The sequence below is a fragment of the Mytilus galloprovincialis genome, chromosome 2 (assembly GCF_965363235.1).
Source record: "Mytilus galloprovincialis chromosome 2, xbMytGall1.hap1.1, whole genome shotgun sequence".
Classification (NCBI taxonomy): Eukaryota; Metazoa; Mollusca; class Bivalvia; order Mytilida; family Mytilidae; genus Mytilus; species Mytilus galloprovincialis.
In genome coordinates, this window is record NC_134839.1 from 25,323,448 (window position 1) to 25,349,723 (window position 26,276).

The 26,276-nt window shown below is 32.0% G+C and overlaps 2 protein-coding genes across 3 annotated transcripts in view; one reads left to right on the top strand and one right to left on the bottom strand.

Annotated features, from left to right (window-relative positions):
- The window catches only part of LOC143063221 (cysteine-rich secretory protein 2-like), a 46,571-nt gene extending 28,946 nt beyond the window's left edge, over positions 1-17,625 (top strand). For both annotated transcript variants that reach the window (XM_076235224.1, XM_076235225.1), the window contains exons 3-11: positions 3,563-3,662; positions 4,459-4,544; positions 6,379-6,469; positions 7,539-7,684; positions 9,377-9,468; positions 10,567-10,655; positions 11,179-11,271; positions 16,005-16,118; positions 16,846-17,625. In XM_076235224.1, coding sequence (XP_076091339.1) covers positions 3,563-3,662; positions 4,459-4,544; positions 6,379-6,469; positions 7,539-7,684; positions 9,377-9,468; positions 10,567-10,655; positions 11,179-11,271; positions 16,005-16,118; positions 16,846-17,030 — 996 coding nt within the window. In that variant the 3' untranslated portion in view covers positions 17,031-17,625. The remainder of the gene's footprint in view (positions 1-3,562; positions 3,663-4,458; positions 4,545-6,378; positions 6,470-7,538; positions 7,685-9,376; positions 9,469-10,566; positions 10,656-11,178; positions 11,272-16,004; positions 16,119-16,845) is intronic.
- Positions 1-26,276, bottom strand: part of LOC143063222 (uncharacterized) — a 228,269-nt gene that overhangs the window by 163,567 nt on the left and 38,426 nt on the right. The window lies entirely within an intron of this gene.

Below are 26,276 nucleotides of genomic sequence, written 5' to 3' on the forward strand. Positions count from 1 at the left end.
CATAAAAGGACGATATCGTATAAAATAGTCGAAAATATAAGTAATAAACTGGACAGCGCATGTGTAAACAATGTCTTAAATAATGCCTTAAGAAAAATTGCCCGAGGACTCCCATTCAAGTTTCTTTTTATAAATCTTTTGCATGTATAGTGATAAGCCATCTGTAAAAGTTTTAATTATTTTTAAATAGTTTTTGAGATCACTTGTCAATGATAAAGCTATGCAGTCAGGATCCTACTTCGTCAAAATTATCTCCCCATTACGCCAGTTCATTTTCACAATCGTAAAAATGGAAGCCATTGTAGCGATGACGCGCTACCAATTTTGCTCTTGGAAACCGATAAATTTATCCACATTGCACCAATACGATCCTTATATGTCAGTTATATTTTAAAAGACAAATGTATCAACTAGCTAATGAGCATCAGTTAATGATCTTGTCTGTATTGATTCAACTTAAAACTATTGTCTGATCGGTTGTTAGGTGGAATTTTCGAAAAATCATAAACATTTAAAAAAAATCTAATTAAATATTTCGTGGAAGGGCAGACTAGATTTTTTTAGTGGTTGAAGACTATAAACCCTAGTTATCACAGACAAAAAATTAGAATTTTTCGAAGATATGCATTTTCATCATCCAACTTGTAAGACTGTCGTCAAGTACTTTCAGTAAAAAAATTGCTATTCGAACACACCTTCCCTGTTTTTGTGACTCATTAGATAGGTATTTCACTTGACCCATATATTTCATCTTTTAGTACTGTTATTTTTTGTGTTATAAAGTCAACCTGTAGCTTTAATATATAAAAATGATAGAATCTGAAGCGAGACGATGTATGAAATATTCTTACTTTGAACGATATCAAGACAAAATACTCAACTCAAACATGCCCTAACATAAAAAGGTGCACTCGATTTTCTCTTTTCGATACAATTGTTACCTATTTTTTGGAATTTTTTCTTCAGTCACATAATGGAAGGGCAGACACGAAAATTACTGAACTAATAGATTGATATCTTTTCCGTCCGTGGTAATTTTTTCAAAAAAATCGGAGGTTATGCATTTTTGTCATCCAACTTGAAAGATACCCATGTCGTCGACTTGATATCTAATTGTTCTGCTTAACTATGTACTAGATAAATTGAAAACTTATGCAAATGGTGTTTTTGAAATAAAACACCTCGTAATTGAGAAGAAAATTGCAGTTTTGTTTGTTTCTATTAACTTTTTAAAAATTTGTCACTATAGTAAACAATACAGTAAACATTTATCGCCTTCTCTAATAGAGAGCTTCGATTCTTTTGTTCTATTTCAACCTGGTTTCCGACTGTATGAAAAGGCAAGAGAAAACATTTCCCCGCCAAAATTTCAATGGCTAATATCTCGAAAACAAGCACATTGACCTCAATATTTTTTTTGGTCTTTTGGTTCCTTTACTATCAATGTATACTAGTGCTTTGAAAAAGTTATTATTTTAAAACTGAGATGCGAACTCATATACAATATAAATTCACACTTAAAAGAAGGATTCAGAAACAAGCAACAAGTGCTTATATTAATCCATCTTCTTATTAAAATGGATATAGTATACAAAAATAAATCAAAACTTCTTTCTCTTATAAGTTTTCATTACTCTTATATAATTAAGAAAATTAAAAAAAAAACTCTACACCAGAGACCAAATGACATGGAAGTTAACCACAAAAAGTCACCGTATGGCCTCCATTAATGAACAAAAACCGTATCGCATAGTAAAACTCTAAATGAAACCAAAAAGACAAATGTAAAACAATCCAAACGAGAAAACTTATGGTCTGTTTATGTACAAAAACAACATACAACAACTTATGACATCCACTGCATAATATGCTCTTGATTTGGGACAGGCACTTACAAAATGTGGCGGGGTTAAACATGTTTGGTAGCGCCAACACCTTTTCCTTACCTGGGACAGTAGAGTAACAATACAACCTATAAATAATATCCGTTTTCTGAGTTTCTTTCTTTCTTCCAAAAATGAAATTAGAAGCAATTGAACTAAAAATGTTTCAACATAAAATTATTGTGTGACACAATAAGTTTATGTTGAAACATTTTTACCGTGTGTAGTTGTATTACAATGTTAACAAAACGTACCGATTTATTATTTTATTATAACCGTTAAAATGGTCAAATTTGCCCTAAATCGCTGATAGAGTTGAACCACCTCTCTTGAAAAAATTATCAAAATAATTTCGTTTTATCGGGTGACACTTAAAACGATATGACATTTCTTTAAAAAGCAGTTTCCAGAGGCGGATTTAGAGGGGGGGCCCAGGGGGCCCGGGCCCCCCCTTTTTGGGAAAAAAATTGGTTGCTTATATAGGGAATCATTGAAGCGTGACCGGAGCGGGCCCCCTCTTAGGTCAGTCAGTGGGCCCCCACTTATGAAAATTTCTGGATCCGCCACTGGTTTCAACGTATTGAAAAGCGATTTTTTTCTGACATTTGACAAACATGATTGTAACTTATTCCATTTTCAATAATACTAAACTAATTTGACTGTCAATTTTTAATAACCCCTATTATTATGAATTGATATGTCAATAAAATTATGATGTTTTCAAAAATCAAAATAACTGGACGTTCATACCTAATTTTATAAATACTTTAATTTGTGAAACGTCATGTAAAACATAAGTGAAAGACAAAGTATTTAGTGTTGGTACCATTTAATAATTAATGTTGATTCAAATGACAAAATATTGAAAATAATGTAAACACTAGATTCTATCATGACAAAACGAATTTCATATTAATTGAATGCATTTTTATATAATTATACAACTTGATATTTGAAGAATATAACAAATGTGACTTGGCCTTAACGGTCTAGTCATTTTTGTTAAAAAAATTGGAGACTTTTGAACTGTAACTATTCATATATTTTGCTCACAAAACTATGGATTTCAACGTAGCGTACGTACATGTGTGACCCTCATTGCAAATTAAACCTACAATACGTATACTCTTGTATAAAAAGGAAAAGTTTAGGTAGATTCGTTTTTGTTGTGGGGGTGTACATTCGGCCACACGTCCGGTTTGTGTTTTTGTTTGATGTTTTAACTGCTTTGTAGTGATATTTCAGTTAAACCGTTTCAACAGATTTTTATAGTTTGTCCTTCATAGGAAAAAGAATTTCCTCAAAGGAAAATTTGATGCAGTAAATCTCCTCACAATAAATAAAATTTTCTAAAAGGAAAAAAAATTACCAAACAAGGAAAAAGAATGTCCTTAAAGGAAATAGTATTTCCTCAAAGGCAAAATTTATGCAACAACTGAGGAAATTTGTAAAAAAAAAGGAGGAATAACCTTTCCAAAAGTGGTGCTAGAGTCAAATGTTTTATGACAAATATAAATATACCGACCAAGTTATCAAGTTTATTTGGACCTTCCTCCAAAGATTAAGGTGACAATCTTCTTATTTTAATATATATCTTCCTATATCTATTTTATATATATATATATAGTAAAGAGTCTATCACATAGTTATCAATTATGTTTTAACTGTCTCGTTTACAGGCAAGCTGCAGTACCACGCCATCACTGAAAAAATATACAGTATTCGTTGATCACACTGCATGTATAGCTCCTTCATCTAAAGCCAACTTGACCACTGCAGGTAAATAATGTTGAGACCAATGAATACACAGCTGACTTTGAAAACTCAAATTAAAAGCATTATTGTTATAATAGGTAACAGACAACTGGCTGTATACTACCTAGTATTCAGAAATTCCAGGGAGATGAAGACCAAACATTGAACTATCTTCCATTACAGCATGCACTGAACTATCTTCCATCAAAGCATGCACTCATAGCAAAATTAAGAATGAACAATTGTAAAATCGGTTCAGTGAATGACAAAATTATCAAATTATCAATGATGCAACGATTGAGGAAAATTAGCACTCAACTGAATACAGTTTGTATTTAAAATCTCGTTTATCTTCTTCAGGCTTAGTGATCGTAAAAATGTTATTTAGTCTACTAAATATGCATTAAAACGATCACACAACAAGATTTATAAATACTAAAATGTCAATGACTAGAGAAAATCCAAAATAAAAACAAAAGTAAAAAGTAGCATAAAAAACTCAAACAAACTACTCCACCAAATAATTTAAAGAGACAAATAAAAACAGACACCACCATTGCCGAAAAGAGAAATTAACATATGTCGAACACCTGTCATAAAACCTTACAAATATATTAAGATTGCACCAAAATAACCCCATCAAAACACCGGGGTAGGATCAGTATTTTCTGCTTCACTTATGGGACCCGTTGTGTCTAATTTTCAAATAGATTAGACTTTTTATCAGCAGATAAGTGAGATATAAAGAAGTAAAGTTCGCATTAAAAAGATGATTAAGTAGTTTTACATTATTCGCATGTTTTTTTTAAATTTTGTACAGGAGTGTCAGATGCTGAAATATTAGAGATAGTAAATTCACACAATACATATAGATCTGGTACACAGGCTACCAACATGATGAAAATGGTGAATATTTTAAAAAAGATGATTATTTGACGATTAAACATATTTTAGGTTATAGAATTAATGCATAACATATGAAAAACTATTGGATACTATATTTAAAAATCTACAATTTTCAATAAACACCACATTCAAGTGAAATCAGACGTGAATATGGGTACTATCTAATAATAAATAGGAACGATTGAAAACAAAGTCACGCAAGATACCTCACATGATATCTACTGTAACATATAAAAAAAAACTTATTTGATCCGTGAAGGCATAAAACTTTGCTCAGTGCTCGGAGCACAAAAATCATGCTCGAAATGTGAAATCCAGCAATTTGATTGGTTGATTCTTGAGCTAAGTACAAAATTCGTGCTCGAAAGTTTTATGACCGCAGGTACCATGGACCAAACGATATATAGCCACTGGATTCTTTAAAATAACATGATAATTATCTTAAACGGAACTACATCTATTTAAGCTAGAGCCAATCGCTTGTCGTGTAATATGTGTAAATTTTTCCTATCAGTACATCGAACAAAAAGATAAAAAATAAAAGCGCACAAAAAATTCGACTGATAGAAACACACACTGTATTCATTTTAAAACTCTATCAAATTTCTATAATCACTTCATACATAAGATAAGAATGATCTTACGTTGATAAATGTATAGATTTATATTACAAACTGCAGTATCGTGCAACACATCATATGCAGAGAACAATACATTTTCTAATTTAGCATGTGAAATAATTCAGTGCGATATAATACGTGTTGCAGTTTCTCTAATTATCTATCAATTTTGACTTTTTTTGCTTTTAATTTCATGAATTTAAAAATATGAACATGTAATATTTCCTATGAAACAAATATCTATTCTCAAACCACAAATGGAGTAACTATAGATATATGATATTGATTTAATAAATTATTCTAAAGCGTACAAAAGTATTGACTTCTGATAGAAACAAATTAGAAAATAACCATTTACTTAAAATTAAACTTAAACTTACTTTTTAATGTACATATATACAGCTTATATAAGTTCTTGTAATTGCTTTCTTCCGCATATTACAGATTCTGTTGGATATTTGTCTCAATGGCAGTTATACCACATCTTCCTATTTTATCTATTTTATATTGTATCAGATTATATCATAGATATAAGAAGATGTGATATGAGTGCCAATGAGACAACTCTCCATTCAAGTCACAATTTATAAAAGTAAACCACTATAGGTCAATGTACGGTCTTCAAAACGGAGCATTGGCTCACACCGAACAGCAGCCTATAAAGGGCCCCAAACATAACTAGTGTAAAACCATTCAAACGGGAAAACCAATTCATTGAAATACTTTATGTTTAAAGTTCGTCCCAGTTGTTTCGTTTTTGCTATTTTCGTATCACTCGATGGAAATCATATAGAAGTTATATCGTAAAGAAATACAAGTCAACTCACGAGACGTTGCATAGACTGATAGTGTTAATTTTTTATTTTATAACTACAAATATTGTTTTAGATTGATTGATTGGTTGTTGTTTGGTTTTGCGTCCAGTGGCAACCATTTCGTACATATCTAGGGCGATAGACAAAATAACTCTTATACAACAAGGTAGACTGACTGGGATAAACGGGAGTTCATGTAGCCTGCCATTGGAATTGAGGGCAAGTCCGACAGAACAAAACAAAAATGAGACAAGTAACGGACTCCTCAATAAGTTGTTGCATTCTTTATACACGAAGGTTTGATTTGACGTTCACTTTGTATCTTTCATTCTAGAAGTCCTTACGTCTCCCTGGAAAGGCACTTTTTAAAAATAAATAACATAACATGACATATTTTAGAGTTGGGATGCAGAAATAGCATACATAGCTCAGAAATGGGCAGAAAATTGCGAAACTGTGCATGACGGAGGTATGAAGAGGAGAATCCCAGGTAAACTTACAAATTATACTATTATAAATTATCCATTATCATTGAACTATTATACATTTTTGTTTAGGGGCCACCTGAAGCACGCCTCCGTGTGCGGGAGTTTCTTGCTGCATTCAAGACCCATTGGTGGCCTTTGACTGTTGTCTGCTCTTTGGTCGGGTTGTTGTCTCTTTGACACATTCCCCATTTCCAATTTCAATTTTATTATAGATAAATACGTATACAATGTAGTTTACCATGTTAACGTTATCAATTGTACGATCAAGAAGTCTTTTCGCTAAATAAATGGCTTTCCTGTGATATTTTCATTTTTGCATATTTAAAGATAATTTTATACAGATCGGTGTTGAATTTTAAAGTTTATGGACTGGAATAGAAAAAAAAAAAAAAAATCTAAATGCTTTTTTTTATAATTTTATTCAATTTTTCAAAAATTAAAAGTTAAGTATATGTTTAATGAAACTGAAGTTGTCATTGTTCTTGAAAGGTAACTCTTCAATCCATAGAATTAAACATCATGATAGTCATTAACATCAAAGCGTCATCGAATCCACGTACTCGTATAGTAAATTGATGAATTTATATGTATATCTGTGTTACAATCTGTGGTTATCAGGTTAAATGAAAATAACTATAGAAACGTTTCTGATTTCATCAAGACGCTTTTACAAAAATCTATTTTATAATCTTAATTTCCAATAAAATTTACTAGTACCTACTCAGTATAATAGTTATTTGCAAGAATAAACAATAATAGTTGAAGAACGCATAGCAAAAGCTTTATAAACTGTCTCATTGACTTATATCCCACAACTCATTTCATATCCTTGAATTTAGAAATTACATATAACATTTAAACAATGCAATTCTTTAGAACTTTTCCTGAATATATATTGCCCTGTGAAAATAAGTAACATTTCTGTACCTTATCGCAACATTGATACAAAAAAAATTCACATAATTGTAACAAGAGTCGTTCAAATTGTAGATACATTTGTATATTGGTACTTTCCTTTAGTTTTTTAGTATAGTATTTGAATAATCGAAAAGCTTTATTTAAATATTTTAGGAAGATTCCGAATGGGTCAAAATCTATTCTGGGGATCACATGGTACATGGAGTGACGCTGTGAAGTGGTGGTATGACGAGATTAAGGACTTCACATACGATGGTGGTGATGCAAACGATTTCCTTAAAGTGGGTCATTACACACAGGTTTGGAATTTGTTGGTTATTTATTAAAAATCAAAGCTTCAAACGACCTACGTTAACGTTGACTTTAGATGCATTTGTTTATTCTGTTTTTATCCTTCCAAGTAACATCTATATACGCATTACTAGACTTTCAACTGTTTAGTTTTAAGCGTTCCTGATGTAGGTAAATTCAGAAAAACGCTTTCAATGCACGAAACCTATGAAGTGTTTATTTTGAATAATTTTACAGAACATAGTTTAGTACTTTAAGGTGAAAAATGAGTTCAGTTTTCTAAATGTGATGACAAATAAAATTGAGAATGGAAAAAGGGAATGTGTCAAAGAGACAACAATACGACCAAAGGGTAGAAAACAGCCAGAGGCCACCAACATGCCTTCAATACAGCGTGAAAATCCCGCACCCGGAAGGTTGCTTCATCTGGCCACTAAACAAAAATGTGTACTTTTTAGTATGGCGTTCATTATCACTGAACTAGTATATATTTGTTTAGGGGCCAGCTGAAGGACGCCTCCGGGAACGGGAATTTCTCTCTACATTGAAGACCTGTTGGTGACCTTCTGCTGTTGTTTTTTTTCTATGGTCGGGTTGTTGTCTCTTTAGCACATTCTCCATTTTCATTCTCAATTTTATGACTGGATAAGTCGAGGGAAAACAATTTAATTAAGAATGGTTTTACTATCGAACGGGATAAGTTAAAGGATGACAAATATATATACAAATCCATCCCGGAAAACCATTAAACGTTTGCATAATTAAAGAAAAGATTTGAAAAAGGATGGATTTCAACTGTTGGAATAACACCCCCTCCTAGACATCCCCTGGATCTGTCAATGTATCTTTTGAATAGTCAGGCCGACTATATACAACCGTCTATATACAAGTGTTATTTGAGTCTGTTTGTATCTCATTGTTTTCCCGGTTCAAACTTTTCTGTACGTAGTAACACTGCGTGTTTACCAAATATGGAATTTTTATGAATCATTTTCTCCCCGTCAATCAATTTGTTCTCTAGCTGTTAATATTAAACACCATATATAAAAAGAAGATGTGGTATGATTGTCAATGAGACAACTATCCACAAAAGACCAAATGACCCCAATGACACAGACATTAACAACTATAGGTCACCGTACGGCCTTCAACAACTTGAGCAAAGCCCATACCGCATAATAGCAGTTTACACATATACTTGTCGACAACATTCCCAACTCGTAGTTGTTATTTCTCGAATGTAAATTATTGACCTTTTTCAATTTGTTATTGTCAAATGCTCTCCTGTGGTTCATCTGACATCTCAATGTCATGTAATCTAAGTGGTATATTTGTGTTTTTACATCTTATCAGGGAAATATTTGTGCAAATTTGTCAAAAACATTTATTATTGTTTGTGTGTCCTTGAATATGTTCAACAAAACAGTCATTTAACATCTATTTTCATCATAACTCCATAACGTGATTGTTAAATTTATTCGTCTTTTTTAATTATATGAAGTCGTTCTGTTATGAAAACCTTACAATAAATCGTTGTGCTTTCAGTCAATTAAAGAAGTTATTAACATAATGTAAATTATTTACATAGAAATCATTAAACAAAAATATTTCTGTTGAAAATGCACATAACGATTAATTTTCCCAATTGTTAGCAGTTTTACACAAGGACAAAATAAATACAAATGTTTTTACAATTGTAGGTTGTGTGGGCAAAATCAATCAAAATAGGCTGTGGATATGCATATTGCCAGAGTGACAAACGACATTTATTTGTGTGTAATTATGGTCCACCGTAAGTATTACAGTTTGGAGCAATCATCCTTTTTTACATGTAAAAAACTTAAACTGGAGGGAGTAGATAATATAAGTGTGAATTTAGTAAACAATCACTACCCTGTTAGCCCAGTGGTTGTTTGAGTGTTCGAGCCCTGCTCGTAGTAAGATGTTTTTAAGACAGTTGTCCATTCGTTTTTGATGTGTTTTGTCATTTGATTTTGCCATGTGATTATGGACTTTCCGATTTGATTTTCCTCTGAGGTCAGTGTTTTTGTGATTTTACTTTTTAACTCGAATCTTAATTGACAATGATAACTTGTTTTCACGCAGAAGGTCGGTGGTTCTCTCCAGGTAGATCGGCACTAAAATTTCTTTAACGTTGCCTTTTCCTTGTAACTTGTATTATTCTTACGAAACATATAAATGTTTCCATGTATGTGGCTTGAAATCAAGCTCGATGACCTCAAAACTTTTATTATGTTTTTAAAATATTGAAAAAGATATAAACTACGTTTTGGCAAAAAGAGGTGGAATATATTAAAGGGACATTCAAAGTTGATATGACGATACCATAGCAATAAAACTGAAGATGACGAAAATTCATAATACATCAATACTGTGCAATATCAACCCCAAATCAGAACTAGGGTTAATTGATCTGAGGTACTCTGGACGGGAAAGCAAATCCAGCTCCACTAGCGACACGAGCTAGTTGATAATAGTAATTACGTCTTGAAGACGAGTCTCATTCAGTGTAAATTTCGACAACACAGGAAAAAAAAAGTTGTAGTTTTTTGCTGCTACTCTCTCATGTTATCTTAATATATTGATTTTTTATATAACAGAAAAAGGGTTAATTTCAAAATGCCAGTACCAAGGTAGGAATGGCAGTTGTTATTCATTTAATTGGTGCTTGAGCTATTGACCTAGCCCATTTGATTGAGGACTTTCTATTTTGATTTTTCTTCTGAGTTCGGTATTTATGTTATTCTAATTTTTGAAATATGATACCTTTTTTTTTTTAATAATCTGAATATTTTCATTTAATACCTGTCTTTACTTGTTTTTATTAAAAAGTTCTGCACTTTATAATCACTTTTTATATTTTTAACAGCGGCAATGGAGCTGAACGGTACAAACCATACAAACAAGGGGCATCCTGTCAAGATTGTCAACAAGGACGTTGTGTTAACAATTTATGTGGTAGGTACCTGCATTGCAACGTAGTAAACATTATATACTTCAATGTGGACGATGATCAGAAAAATAAATCATGGCGAATATTAAAATTTAATCACAAGATGTTTTTTTTTATTCTACTCACAATCAAGCGAACTTTCATAAAGCTCTTCAACGGGTTCGGTACTTATACATCTTCGGATTTCAAATGTTTGGCTTTGAGCGTTCCTGATGAAGGTAAATCCAGAAAAGCGCTGCGGACGCATGAAATTATTAAACGTGTTGTTTTCCATTTTTTGCAATCTGATGTCAGTAAACAAAACAAACTGTGTAAGAGTCTGATGAATTCTGGGTAATATTTTTCAAATGAGATTAGATACTGAAATATGCGACTCAGAAACTACCAATAAAGATCAATAAACTTAAATACATTGATATGAACAATGTTGTATAATTTTGCTTATCAAAGCTTTTAACATAGTACGCTGTCCCAATTCTGTATTTTGTAAATATCTTGCATAATACAGCTGTTATTTTCTGTTTTAAGATTGCGATAAGATTTGTTTGAATGGTGGAAACCTTGATATATCAACTTGTACATGTAATTGTAAACAAGGTTATACTTCTCCTGATTGTTCATGTGAGTATAAACATTGAATATCTTGATATGACATCACAACTTGTACATGTGTTTCATAAAAAAAAATACATACAAATAAAAAGAAATAAAAAAATTGCTGTTGAAGGCCGGCACAGGACACCTAATAGAGTTAGCTCTTGAAAATCAGATGAGCGTTTTAATCTATCAGGTCTCTGATAAAACGTCGCATTCACAAGTTGAAAAACTGTGTGAACGATCGACCAAAGTCCGTTTTCAGAGACAAAGAGGCCATGAAGTGTCTATCTACTCTTCATGATAAGTATGTTGTTGTTCCTGCGGTCAAAGCTTCAAATAATATTGTCTTTGTATGTAAATCGTATTACTACGAATGTCTTGTAAAAGAATTGGGTATAAAGGAGCACTCAGGTAATCCCACATACAAAGACATATCATTTGACAAGGATGAGATTTTAGCAAATCATAAGTCCTTCATGGCATCAATAAACATTACATTGAACACCAAATCAGAGGACTTACCTTGTTTGTATTGGATACCAAAGCTTCATAAAATTCCGTACAAACAACGGTATATTGCTGGCTCATCTTCATGTTCCACTAAAGAATTGTCCATTAGATTGACTAAAATTCTGTCCGCAGTGAAAGAGGGTCTTCAGAAATACTATGAAACTGTTTACTCACGTAGTGGTATTAACCATATGTGGATTCTTAAAAATTCTAAAGAACTTTTAGACAATTTTAAATCTCGGTCTTTTTCTGAAATTAGTTCCATCAAAACTTTTGATTTTTCAACCCTGTATACCACCATTCCCCATGTGAAATTGAAAAATCGCCTAAAAGAAATAATCCACAATGCCTTTCAAAAATAAAAATGGTAGCATACGCTATAAATTTATTACTTTGGGATTTCATAAGGCATATTTCGTTAATAGTGACAAACAAAAAGGTAAAACATGCTACACAGAAGAACAAGTGATCAGTATGTTGGAGTTTCTTATCGACAACATATTTGTTGAGTTTGGAGGCAGACTTTTCCAACAAATTGTCGGCATTCCTATGGGAACAAACTGTGCGCCTCTTCTTGCCGACCTCTTCTTATTTTCATATGAATCGGAGTTCCTCCAGACACTTGTCAATAACAAGAGGATCAAAGAAGCCAGATTATTTAATTTCACTTTCAGATATATTGATGATGTTCTTTCTATAAACAATCCGAACTTTTCTGATTGGGTTCCTTTGATATATCCCCCAGAACTAGAGATTAAAGAAACAACAGACACGGCTTCCTCCGCCTCATTTTTAGACTTATATCTCGAATTTGACTTACACAGTCATCTCAGTACCAGAATCTATGACAAACGAGACGATTTTAATTTTGAAATTATAAATTTCCCCCACCTTAGTAGCAATATACCAATTTCACCTGCATATGGGATATATATTTCCCAACTTATTCGATATTCAAGAGCTTGCAGCTCCTATTCCGACTTTGTAAAACGTCATTAGTGTCTGAGTAGAAAGTTGATGAACCAGGGTTATGTCAAAGAACGTCTCGTCCTTTTTCTAAAAAAGTTCATCGGAAGGTACCAAGACCTTGTTGATAAATATTCCGTATCAACTTCTCAAATAATACACGATGGTCTTGATGTATAGATGCTGCGTACTGATGTTGTTTATCATCTTAACAACGTGTTTTATAGTTTTTTCATTTGTCTTTGTTCTATTATTAATATTACTTTTACTGTTGAATGGTTTTATGTGATATTCGTTTGACGTGGCACGGTACTTATACATCTCGTCAATGTGTTTGTATTGGCTTTCGTTTTTTGGTGGTTTGTTTTGTATATGCGACTTTTTGTATTTCTCTTGTTCCTGTAACGTGACTCTGTACTTTCAAAGATCCCGTCAGCATGATATTGTTCTATTATATGTCATTATGATATATTTCTATTATGAATTACTATATAAGTTGAACCACAAACGTCAAAATCATTCAATCGCGTAGTGGAATTCACTATTTGTGGATTCTTTTAAATTCTATATATAACTTTTGGACTAGTTTAAATCTCGGTCTATTTCTGAAATTTATTCTTACATACTTTTGATTTTTTAACCCTGTATGCTAACATTGCTGATGTAAAATTTTAAAATCGTTTGTATGCACATTGAACGACAAATTTATGTGACGTATAAAATTTTCTGACGTCAGACACTCAAATCAATGAATGTGTTCGTAGATAGTAGTTGTTTTTGTGTTCTGTTAAATTGTTCCTTTTAAAATTGTTATACGATGATGACTGATGTACCCATATTTTGACTATTTTATTTATTGTGTCTGTTTATTAAACACATCAATGTAAATATAACGGAATTTGATGAGACTGTCATTAAAGTGAGAGGGTTAGCGCTATAGAACCAGGTTTAATCCACCATTTTCTACATTTGAAAATGCCTGTACCAAGTCAGGAATATGACAGTTCTTGTCCATTCGTTTATGATACGTTTTGTTATTTGATTTTGCCATGTGATTATGGACTTTCCGAATTGATTTTCCTCTAAGTTCAGTATGTTTGTGATTTTACTTTTTTATCAAATAGTATTAGTAAAATGAAATCGAGCTTTTCAACGATCAAAATTAGAGTTTGTCAAACTGCTTTATACCAACCAAATTATTCCTGTTAAATTGTGTGGTTCAAATTTCCAGAAGTTTTCATAGTTTTGTAAACAGGTCGAAGTAAATATTTTGTCATACTTTATTATAAAGATTAAACAAACCAAATGTGGTAATGCTGTACCTTACTAGACTTGTTCCTTGTCCTTTATATGTTTGGTTATAACAGATAATTAATTAGGATGTCTCACATACCCGTATGTTGCAAGGGAGATAACAAGCCAAAGTGTTTTACATGATTTACAAAAATGTGAAAATATCGAGTTGATGAACAATTTACCCCATTTGACGAAAACATAATCTCAAAAACGGAATTGATGAATGATGATGGTAGTTTAAAAGAGAATTTTCTACGTTTTACGATTCAAACATTTCTCACCCCACAAGTAATAGTATTCAATTTAACTGTTGAGAGTGGAGAACTATCGTCTTTATATGTGACGTCATCAGGCATGGTCGACTTTTTTCATGACGTTACAATAGGAAAATTCAGAAGAAATCAAGAAAATGTAACGTCATAATAGACCACTTTCGAGTTCATCCGTCACCGGCAAAAACTCGTCAATTATACACGCCTTTATGACGTCATTTACCAGATAGAGGGGCTCGCCTGTATCCCTGCACTATTTACGTTCATCAAGCGTCTTAGTGATCGTCTTTGTGCAGGATAAACTAGAAATAATGGTTGCTCTGTAGGTACTTACTGACATTTCCCTAATGACAGCAGTGTTGATTGTCAATTTTGAGAATTCAATTTGCCGAATAATTCGTACAATATAGAATTATAGTTTTCCAACCACTCGCTCAACATTGGAAGGAAGTGACGACGCCCCTAAACGCACAAATGACGATGATAAAGGCGCGTATAATTGACGAGTTTTTTCCGGTGACGGATGAACTCGAAAGTGGTCTATTAAATTTCGACTTATCATTTGCCGAGAACAATTTTTTCACTAGTGAGTAGAAATATTCTTCTCACACCGATCAAGAAATGTGAAAATAGCACCAAATTAGAAAATATGTTTTCGTCAATCGGTGCAAATCTGGTACGAAATATAAGTTTCCAAATTTCATCGGACAAAAATAATGACATAGAGAGAGCCTGATTTCTTAGGCATAGACATATACATGCTGTTTTGTTATACGACTTAAATTGGTTAGATATTTGACCTGAAAACACTTCTTGTGTTGAAATCAAAGTGGTATAGTTCTTTCTCATATTAATAATACACTTCAATCTATATCTAAACCGGCTTTTTTAAAATACTATATATATATATAGTTGTCATGAAATCAATTAATCAGAATGATGCAATCCAATGGCATTTCAAGAACATCAACAAAAGATAAAATAAATTTCAATTCTTTTTTTGATTTTTCAAAGAATTTTAAAAAGAAGAAAGATTTCTATGAATTCTTTTTTATAAATCTAATTTATAATCTATGTATTTAAATGGACAGCACGTTTTATATATTTATGTATAAATAATTTTTTGATTTTGATTTTTGGTGTTTTAATGCCACTTTTACTTTTTCGTGGCGGCCAGTTTTCAGTTATATATAAATAAGTATTGAGAACTCTTTACATGCTTTATGTGAAGACATATATTGATTTTACAACATATTTAAGTAAAATGCTATATCTTTGTCAATGTTTAAAAGAGGAACGGGTAGAGGGAGGATTGATGCCTTCAAACGAGTTTAACCCTGCTTATAAGCCTGCCGTAAGTTAGGAGACCTGAAATTCAGAGAATGCCGTTTGTTATTTTGTACATTAATGAGGCCGTTAGTTTTCTCGTCTGAGTTGGTTTACATTTTTAATTTCAAGGCCTTTTATAGCTGACTGCGGTATGAGCTTTGTTCATTGTTGAAGGAAGTACGGTGAACTATAGTTGTTCAAATTTGTGTCATGTGGTCTCTAGTATAGAGATGTTTCATTGGCAATTTAACAACATCTTCTTATTTTGTATTAAAACATGATAGAGATAATGAGTTACTTGATGTACTTCAATATATTATAGAAATGATATGTATAAAATCACAAACTCATGTGTTCTCATTCTTAAATGGTGTATATTTATAGTGAACTGTACAAAGAAAGCCGACATCAATGCTTGTACTTCCTGGGGCGCCGGTCATTGTAACGTGTACGGAAATGTACCTACGGACTGTCCACACATGTGCAATTTATGTCCAAGTAAGTATCATAATGTTCAACGTTATTGCTTAAGTATTCTGTCTTATATGCTAACACTTTTATTTGTTACATTTATATAACCAATTTTTAGTTTTCATGTCTTTTCCGATTGGAACATGTGCTCCTTAATTGAAAAAGATATACAAATTAAGTTGGTTGAAGTTTACTTAGGAAGTGACAATTCAAATCAAAAGATAATACAAACATTAGTAAATCACTAGCGTCAAAAGGAGCGTTATGATTGCGTCGACAGGGTAACCACCACTTACAATGTATGAATCACCTAGCCCGATAATTCAAACAAATGCTGTTATATTGGAAGACATAATGTTCTTAACTGTTAATGTAACCATGTACCTGTCTTTTTACACACACAACCTAAATTGTCCTTTAATATACTGTAACAGGTATCTTCCCAGAAGTTGTACTCTACTTAAAACATTTGGTCATTTTAAATACTACAAATACAGCTACAAATGTATAAAGTTTATTAAGACATTTGTTCTCAGTACTTGTTCACCTACTGGCAGACCTGATTTTTTTCTGCATTTTGAAGTAAAAATGGATCATCATCAAACAATTATACATGAATAGAAGAAAGAATTAATTATGAACAAAATATCATGCATAGCGGGGTTTCACTAGATCTTCATGTTACAATTTAGTAAACAGTTATATATAAATATCTGGTATTTAAAATAATGCTATAACAAACTATTTACTGTAGATAGTGGTGTTGATGTCGTTGGAGTATCGGATGGGAAAGGAGTGTTCAATTTCGATCTTTCACAAACAACTGATGGAGGCGGTCCAGGTGGAGGCGGATCAGGTAGTGCCAGCCGAGTCATAAACCACACAAAGATTATATGTCTTATAATTACACTTTCATCAACAATGTTTCTCATATTATGATTTTTCCCTGTCTGTAAGGTCATGCTTTAAATGTATGTCTCTGTACCATATTTGTCTCTTTTTACACCGATCTCTATCATGAAACCCTATATTCGGATAATTAAATACAAGCAGCGAACTGTTTATAATAACAAACTTGTATTATCATTGTGTTGTTGATATATTAACAAATTTGTTTTATAGACGATTCTCTAGTTGTTTTATATAAAAGAGTAGCGTAAATCAAGTCATTAGAAACTGTGACGTAATAACTTTAACATTGTGACCTATGAAATATACAGGAAAGAACATTCAACCTGAAAGTCGTCTGTTCTAACTTGTAAATGTATTAAATTAGCCTAATCTATTATTTGAAACCAATTAGGCTGTTTTGAATTCACCGAACAGACACTAGAACGAAATCTCCCAAATGAGCGACACATTTGGAGAAGAACTATTTTTTATTTACATGAATGACGTCACCCGATATCCTTGTTGTCATATATCTTCCCCTCTTTCTCGCACTGACTAGAAGGGACAACAATTTCTGTTATTAACTATTGTTTTGTTATTGCATGTTTTTCTTATACTTTTATTAAATTATTTTTATACTATATGTATTACTTGTATTGCTCTTTTGTAACAGCAACAATCAATAACAAAGAAGCTTTTGAAAAAAATGAACTGTTTCAATTGTAAAGTTTCCAGTTCTTGGTAGTACTACTCCTTCAGCGCTTGAATATGGAGTTTATATCTCCCACTCTGTAAATACGTTATATTGTTACTTCATTCTTTATTCTTACGAAGCTTACTTCATACAGAAGGACTTCAAACTTTCCTTTAACTTAACTTTCCGATATATAGATTATGTTCTCTCTAAATGTTTCATAGTTTGGTGACAATGTTGAACATTGTGCACGAGAAAAGGGATGCAACAGATCCAATTATGTTGGTCTAATATCTTGACTTACATCTAGAAATTGACAATAGAGGTCGGTTGAAAAAAAGCTTTACAGAGATTTGTTATCTCACAAAAAAATTATTGATGTGTTCAAATTCGATGTTTTACAAAAACTCTTCCGATGAAAATTGTTCATTACAAGTTTTTTTTCTCTCGTAAGTTGTTTTGTGAAAAGATGATATGATGGAGTATGACAATGCAGCTGTCTCGGGATCGGGAGCAGTGCACGGTGTTCATAATGCTTCGATTGGTGTTAAAGATAACTATATCCAGTGGCCAATAAATACACAACGGACGTTAATTCTTAAAACTAAAAGGTGTGTTTTACAGAAAAATGAAATTTTCCAATGTTTTGATGTGCATTGGTTGCAATCATGTAAAAGTTACATGCAACACTTAGATCTAGACTGAAATTCTGCTTCGGTGACTTTATTCCCAATTTTAATTCTTTTAAATTTGGTCTTGTATAACCTTCACTTCATCATGACTTTAGTTAGGTTGTCTGTCCCTTTTGGATTTTGTTAAGAAGAGACATTTCAGCCGTGTTTGAATGGATATTAACAACCAAATGTATTATGGGTAACAAAAAATAATCTCTAAAGTTTGATAAAATGTTGAACGAGTGGTTAAAATATTTAACACAATTGCTCACTATTGCTGGCTTCAAACAAAATTGAACACCACAAATTTAACTATGCGTTTAGTAACGACACGTTAAATCTAACGTTAACGACAAGTTGAGGAAACGACCCTAATATAATTATCCCAAATGCAAATGACCAATAATTACACCAAATCGACGCAAAAAAAAAAAACTGTTGAACATCCATCTGTTAATTGTGTAAATTCCAACAAATATCAACACCGTGTGCTTCTGCATAATCCAAATAATCGCGCGTTCAATAAAAAATAACTCGGTGGGCACAAATATAACGCCTGAAATTGTCAACTACAAACTTCTACTTCCAACTTTTACATATAATCGATAAAGACCCTAGAGTGGAACATCATATCCCCAGACCATTTAGAGCTTCCTGTGCCTTTGAATTAAAACTGCTTTGTACAACATGTATAGTGATAGAAGAGATTGCATAAACCTGATACCTGTTCATGTTAAATTAAACAAGAAATTGCTAACACATTTCCTTGTGGACAGTCCATAACGTTTCAACGATGAAATAACAAGTGTTTACATCAAGGTAATTAAGTCAGACCCAGCAACACAAATTAACATAGTACAAAGATCGCAAAAACACTTAAGAGCCATTCTCTGTAAGCATCAAAATATAATGGAAACCAATGGTCACAGATTTTCATAAAACTTTTTTAAATGAATGCTTAGTGATGTAAAAACATCTTTGTCATAATAAAAAAATACTGTAATGTTCATTGCCATGGTAACCATACAATTAATTTTCAGAAATTTACAATAGAAACCTTTAAAATCCAACTTAGTATTTCTTTAAAATGCACCGATGAAATCCCTTGAAATTAAGAGAATATAAAGTTCTCTCCTAATAAGTTATATGCTAAAAATCAGATATATGTTATTTCAAAAAAGAAAAATAATTCACCTTAATTCCAATAAATGAAAGTCATTTAGATTACCGGAATTTTGATACACTCCCTTTTCTTTTGATCACCATTTCAGCATTATCATTACCACATACAATAGCTAGTAGTCAATCTTTAATATAAGGAGTCAAACTAGGACAGGTCAAAGGGAAACGAGAAAATTTTTCTTATATATGTATATATATCATAGATTATGGACAAAAACGACGTAGACATTCCTATACCATAAAACCACTCTAATAAGTGTTTGAATTATAGTTTTATGTCAATCATCATAAAATCCTTGATAGTTTCAGAAGTGTGTTTATTTCATACAGCGTCTCACTAAACAGTTTCCTGTTAACCAGATCAGACTTGGATCAGACAATCTTTAGTATATATTTCGAATAAATCATACTTTTGCAAACAGTGGATTTATATCCGTGTCCGATGTCAGAATAGGTTACAAATAATCTGAACAAAATGACAATGATACATACACAAACTACTAGCAGTTACAAGTCATCCCGATTGTGACATTTATAATATTTTCATCAGATTTAGCTGTTAATAAGGAAGTTAATACTGTGAACGTTGTGACATTTATTTTTGTAGTTCAATAAATATTAAGCTAAAGGTTTCGTCATCTTACACTAATTGTACCTGTGAACTAAATACGAAAGAGGGACGAAAGATACCAGAGGGACAGTCAAACTCATAGATCGAAAATAAACTGACAACGCCATGGCTAAAAATGAAAAAGACAAACAGACAAACAACAGTACACATGACACAACATCGAAAACTAAAGAATAAGCAACACGAACTCCACCAAAAACTAAGGGTGATCTCAGGTGCTCCGGAAGGGTAAGCAGATTCTGCTCCACATGTGGCACCCGTTGTATAAGTTAGCACGTTATTGCACTAATATCCGATCAAACACACAATCCTCTCCTTGCATTCAGTAGTAAATGCATTAATTTTGCCGAATTTACAACTAGCTTCTATCATTAGTTATTTTGTGAACCTAATTTTTATTCTGTAAACCAATGACGACCTTTGTTTTAAAAAGTAGCATTAACTTAAATATACTCTTATGTGCATGAATGTTTGCATTTTCTAAATTTTATCAGCAAATGATTGACATGGAATGATTTTTTTACATTGTTGAAGGCCGTACGGTAACCTATATTTGTAAATTGTGTCATTTTGGTCTCTTTTGGAGGGTTGCCTCATTGTCAATCATACCACGTATTCTTTTTTATATCAACTAAACCAAGGACGTATAACTAACATACGTCCTTGACTAAACCAATACGTCTTATTTTTTTCTTTTCTTTTAAAAGTTGACGACTAGAAAAGGGATTATCTTTTTTAATGAGATTTATAATGTGAATAGTGTAAACAATCATCAAATAACGAATGATTAAACGATAACGTGTTGTTGTAATGACCATGGACATATTTTTGTTTTGTGTTTTGTGATGTTTTTTTTTTTGTGTCTCTTCTTTTGTTAAGGGTATCTAGAGATTTTGGTCTTACATTGTAAAACATATTCAGGTGTTGTTGACAGTACTAAAATAAGCTCCAACAAGTAATGACTTCAATAGCTATCACAGTACCATACCATAAAATAAGACAATTAAACCATGAGATGGTATATACAATTTATTTTCGAGAGCCTTGTTAATAGAAATCGATTTCATATAAGATACCATTTGATACAAATAATATATTCGGTCCTGAAATAATTGACCTTTTACAATAATATGTCGGAAGTTAAGGTCAAAAATCTAGAACAGAATGATTTTCACCTGGCACATGTACATGTTCCTCATTTTGAATAAAGTCGAATGGCGGATCAACTGAAAATATATAGAAAAAACATTCTTTAATAAAAGATAAACAAAAAAAAAATCACAATAATAATTCTGTTTTGATAATATCAATATTTAAAGTAATATCGAAAGTAATAGCGATAATAAGAACGATGTAAGAGATAATCATACATATAGTGAACGACTGTTATAGTTTTCTTTGGTAATGTTAAAGAAAGTGGATGGATGCAACTAAGGGCAGTTTTGATCCCGAGGATTTCAACAGGCTTGTAATCACTACCTTTGATTTTGACCGGAAATGTCATTTATCTGTTCACTTTCCTGCTTTAAATTTACTACTGGCAACCTGGAAATCTAATCTATTTATTCCTATCGTTTTGTTCTTAACCGAAATTCATTTACAATGTTTGTCAAGATATTGAGGCAGTTTTACAACGTTTTATGTTTTACATAAGAAAATACCAGTACCAAGTCAGGGATATGACAATTGTTTTGCATAAGAAAATACCAGTACCAAGTCAGGGATATAACAATTGTTTTACATAAGAAAATACCAGTACCAAGTCAGGGATATGACAATTGTTTTACATAAGAAAATACCAGTACCAAGTCAGGGATATGACAATTGTTTTACATAAGAAAATACCAGTACCAAGTCAGGGATATGACAATTGTTTTACATAAGAAAATACCAGTACCAAGTCATGGATATGACAATTGTTTTACATAAGAAAATACCAGTACCAAGTCAGGGATATGACAATTGTTTTACATAAGAAAATACCAGTACCAAGTCAGGGATATGACAATTGTTTTACATAAGAAAATACCAGTACCAAGTCAGGGATATGACAATTGTTTTGCATAAGAAAATACCAGTACCAAGTCAGGGATATGACAATTGTTTTGAATAAGAAAATACCAGTACCAAGTCAGGGATATGACAATTGTTTTACATAAGAAAATACCAGTACCAAGTCAGGGATATGACAATTGTTTTGCATAAGAAAATACCAGTACCAAGTCAGGGATATGACAGTTGTTTTACATTCGTTTTATGTGTTTGAACTTTGATTATGCAATTTGTTGAGGATCTTTCCGATTTGAATTTTCGTTATATTCTTTTCTTTTTTTCTATATCTGTATATATATAGGTATGTTCAGTTAAGGGGTAATGCTGGATTCGTTTTATCCTTTTTAATTGTAAAATTGTCTTCACATGTAGACATGTTTATGAATAAATTTTCTTTCGATTGACTTCGTAGTACCCATACATTATTCATACATAAAGTTTTGTTACCAGATGATGTATAAGTTGGCATCTTACATTGATATGGTCATATTTATAAATTAGCTGTTTACAATTTTTGAAATACTATGGCTTTTCTACCTCAGGAATAGATTACCTTAGCTGTATTGGCAAAACTTTTAGGAATTTTGATCATGAACGCTCTTCAACCTCGTATACTTTATTTGGCCTTTTAAACCTTTTTGGATTCGAGCGTCACTGATGATTATGTTGTAGATGAAACGTACGTCTGGCGTAAATTCAAAATTTAATCCTGATATCTATGATGAGTTTATTTACACTAATCTCAGAATTATAAAATCAATATTGCAGACATCATATTGTAATTAGAAGGTTATGAAATATTTTTATTTGATACTTGTCATTTTCCTTTGTTCTGGTACTTTGTATTTCGGAACCTCAACTTTTGAAATAAAGTAAAAATAGTTCAGTTTAACTGTGAGAATAATTATATGAAGGATTCATATTGCATCTTAAAGGAGGCAAACATTTCCAAATATATGGTCAACATTGAAATATAAAATTGAGAATGGAAATGGGGAATGTGTCAAAGAGACAACAACCCGACCATAGAGCAGACAATGCAACAGCAGAAAGTCACCAGCAGGTCTTCAATGCAGCGAGAAATTCCTGCACCCGGAGGCGTACTGCAACTGGCCCATAAACAATTATATATACTAGTTCAGTGATAATGAACGCCATACTAAACTTCAAATTATACACAAGAAACTAAAATCAAAAATAATACAAGACTAACAAAGGACAGAGGCACCTGACTTGAGACAGGCGCAAAAATGCGGCGGGGTAAAACTTGTTTATGAGATCTCAACCCTCCCCCTATACCTCTAGTCAATGCAGAAAAGTAAACGCATAACAATACGCACATAAAAATTCAGTTCAAGAGAAGCCCGAGTCTGATGTCAGAAGATGTAACTAAAGAAAATAAACAAAATGACAATAATACATAAATAACAACAGACAACTAGCAGTTAACTGACATGCCAGCTCCGGACTTCAATTAAACTGATTGAAAAATTATGTCTTCATCATATAAATATCAGACACAATTCCCGTTAGGGGTTTAGTATCATACCATCATAACATATATGGGAAGAACATAACCCGTGTCATGATAACAACTGGTTTTTAAATAAATGTGTTTAGTTCCGATGCAAAGACCCTATAAGTGAATAATATGTAATCAATAAGGGAACAACACCGAAAAGGGAAAGAATTACTGATTTAAACAATAGCGTTTGATTTGTAACATCAAGTTAACATCTATTCTGCGACAAACACTGTCTTATGCAGCAAGCTTGTCATGTAAAAAGTGAAATATCAAAAATACCGAATTAAGAGGAAAATTCAAAACATAGAGTCTATATCAAATGGCAAAATCAAATGCTAAAAAGCTCAAAACACATTAAATAAATGGATACCAATTGACATATTTCCAAATGTGAAATATTGATTTAAAACTCTCTTGTCAAAGAATAGACTGTTAACAGTTTAAACCGACATTAAGAATTTCAAAGCAAATAATGAGCATTCAAAACAAAATCAAAAGAATACGAAACCGTTGTAAGCAAATACATTTATCATAAATACCAATAGCAAAATTTGGTACGCCAGACGCGCGGAACGTATATAAAAGACTCATTGACGCTCAGGAATTCTTTATATTTTTTTTAATAAATAAATGATATGATTTTCTCTAAATTGTTTTCTTATTTTTGTTTCCCGTTTATCTTCCACTTTTGAAAAGTATATATTCTTTTTCATGTTACCAGTATTGACGGATTAGATATGAATTTTCCTAGCACTAATTATGAATAAATTATCTAACTTTACATAAATGTATTAATTCCTGTAGCGATGTAATTGTCGAGATATTTTTAGGTAGCATATTTCTTTATATTTCAGTAAGCCTAATTAAAAAATCAAGTAAATTAACGAGCTCATATTAGGTTTATGTCTATGTAAGTTACACATAAATTAATGTTAGTTGCGTATCACAACTGATCGAGAAATGATATCTATTTCAAGTGAAAGATTTTATTAATGAGACAAATTTTTCTTTGGTAATTATTTCTTTTTTGAGACGGTTATAATGTTTTCCAGTTATTGATATAATAACTAATGGTGAACCTACTGTCATTAAGTTTAAAGAGGCGCGAAAAATACCAGAGTGACATACAAAAGACTTACCTCGTTGCTTGAAGCAACTTGTTTTGCTTTCTGATCTGTTTAATTTAGCAGCTATGGAGTAGTGTTGTTTTTCTTCTGCATACATTACAGCTGTCCACCCATATACGTCTGGTTTTGAAATATCACATCCATTTTGAAGCAGAAAGTTGACAAATTGTTCCCTTTCACTTTCGGTTTTTGAATGTCTGTTACCACGACAGGCTTCTATAAGTGGTGTGTGACCTTCAAAATCAACACAGTTGATAATAACATCTTTTGAATTTTGGATCAATATCCTGGCATTTTTAAACTTTCTGTTCCTAATAGCATGAAACAATGAAGGAACACATACATTGTTATGTTCTTTTGTAGCTGCTGATCCCATTGATATTATTGTGATGTATTCCTGTGTCATTGACTTGTTTCAATGTTGACAAATGATTTATTTTGAATTCGAGTAAAACACACTTCATATACAAAAGTGTCCAGTTATTTTGTTACTTAAGAAATGATGTATTTGACTTTGATAATATATCTTATATGAAAAGCTTAGTCGACATAGGCCAATGTGTTAAACATCTCGCTTTGTGCTAGGAAAAACTCCCCGTGAACGATATATAAAAGGTCAGAAATGTCGTATTAAGATATAAATTAGATCAGAGATTTTTTTTTGTATAGAGCTTTAAACGATACCTTTTGTATTTGAAAAGGTGACTACCAACACCATTGGCTCCCAAAAAGTGTTATAAAAATCAATCGACCATTAACGTTGGTGCAGTTTGTACGATGACCTTTAGTTTGCTTAGTTTAATTTTATTTGGTCTTTTGGATATGCATTGGTAATCTTAGCAATAATTTTCTTTTTAATGTAAAAATTCATCATCATGAATCTTCAACAAATTACAGTGAATTGAACACTTAAAAAGTTGGCTTCTCCAGTTTATGTTTTGGTTAGTTACAAGGACAAATCATGTGATCCTATAATTATGAATTATAAAATAGCCATACTAAGTTTGTCTTCGAAATAGTAAAAACTGTGGTCTTATGCGACAAACAAACTCGTAAATGGTTGATACAACGTCACAGAATCATAAGTAGACAAAAAACAGGCTAGAGACTAAAAGAAAAGAAACGTTTACAAACAACGATCCACAAAGCATTACACAGATAGATAAAGAGTAAGCAACATGAACCCCACGGTAACAAAGTGTGAACTTATGTTGTCAAAATGTTACGCTTAAACGAGGTGCGAAAGATACCAAAGGAACAATCAAACTCATAAATCGAAATGAATAGACAAAATGGCTAAAAATGAAAAAGACGATAAGAGTACATAAGAGAAAACATAGAAAACTAAAGACTAAGCAACACGAACCCCACAAAGCGACTGCACATTTGGAATTTTCCTTTGAGAAGCA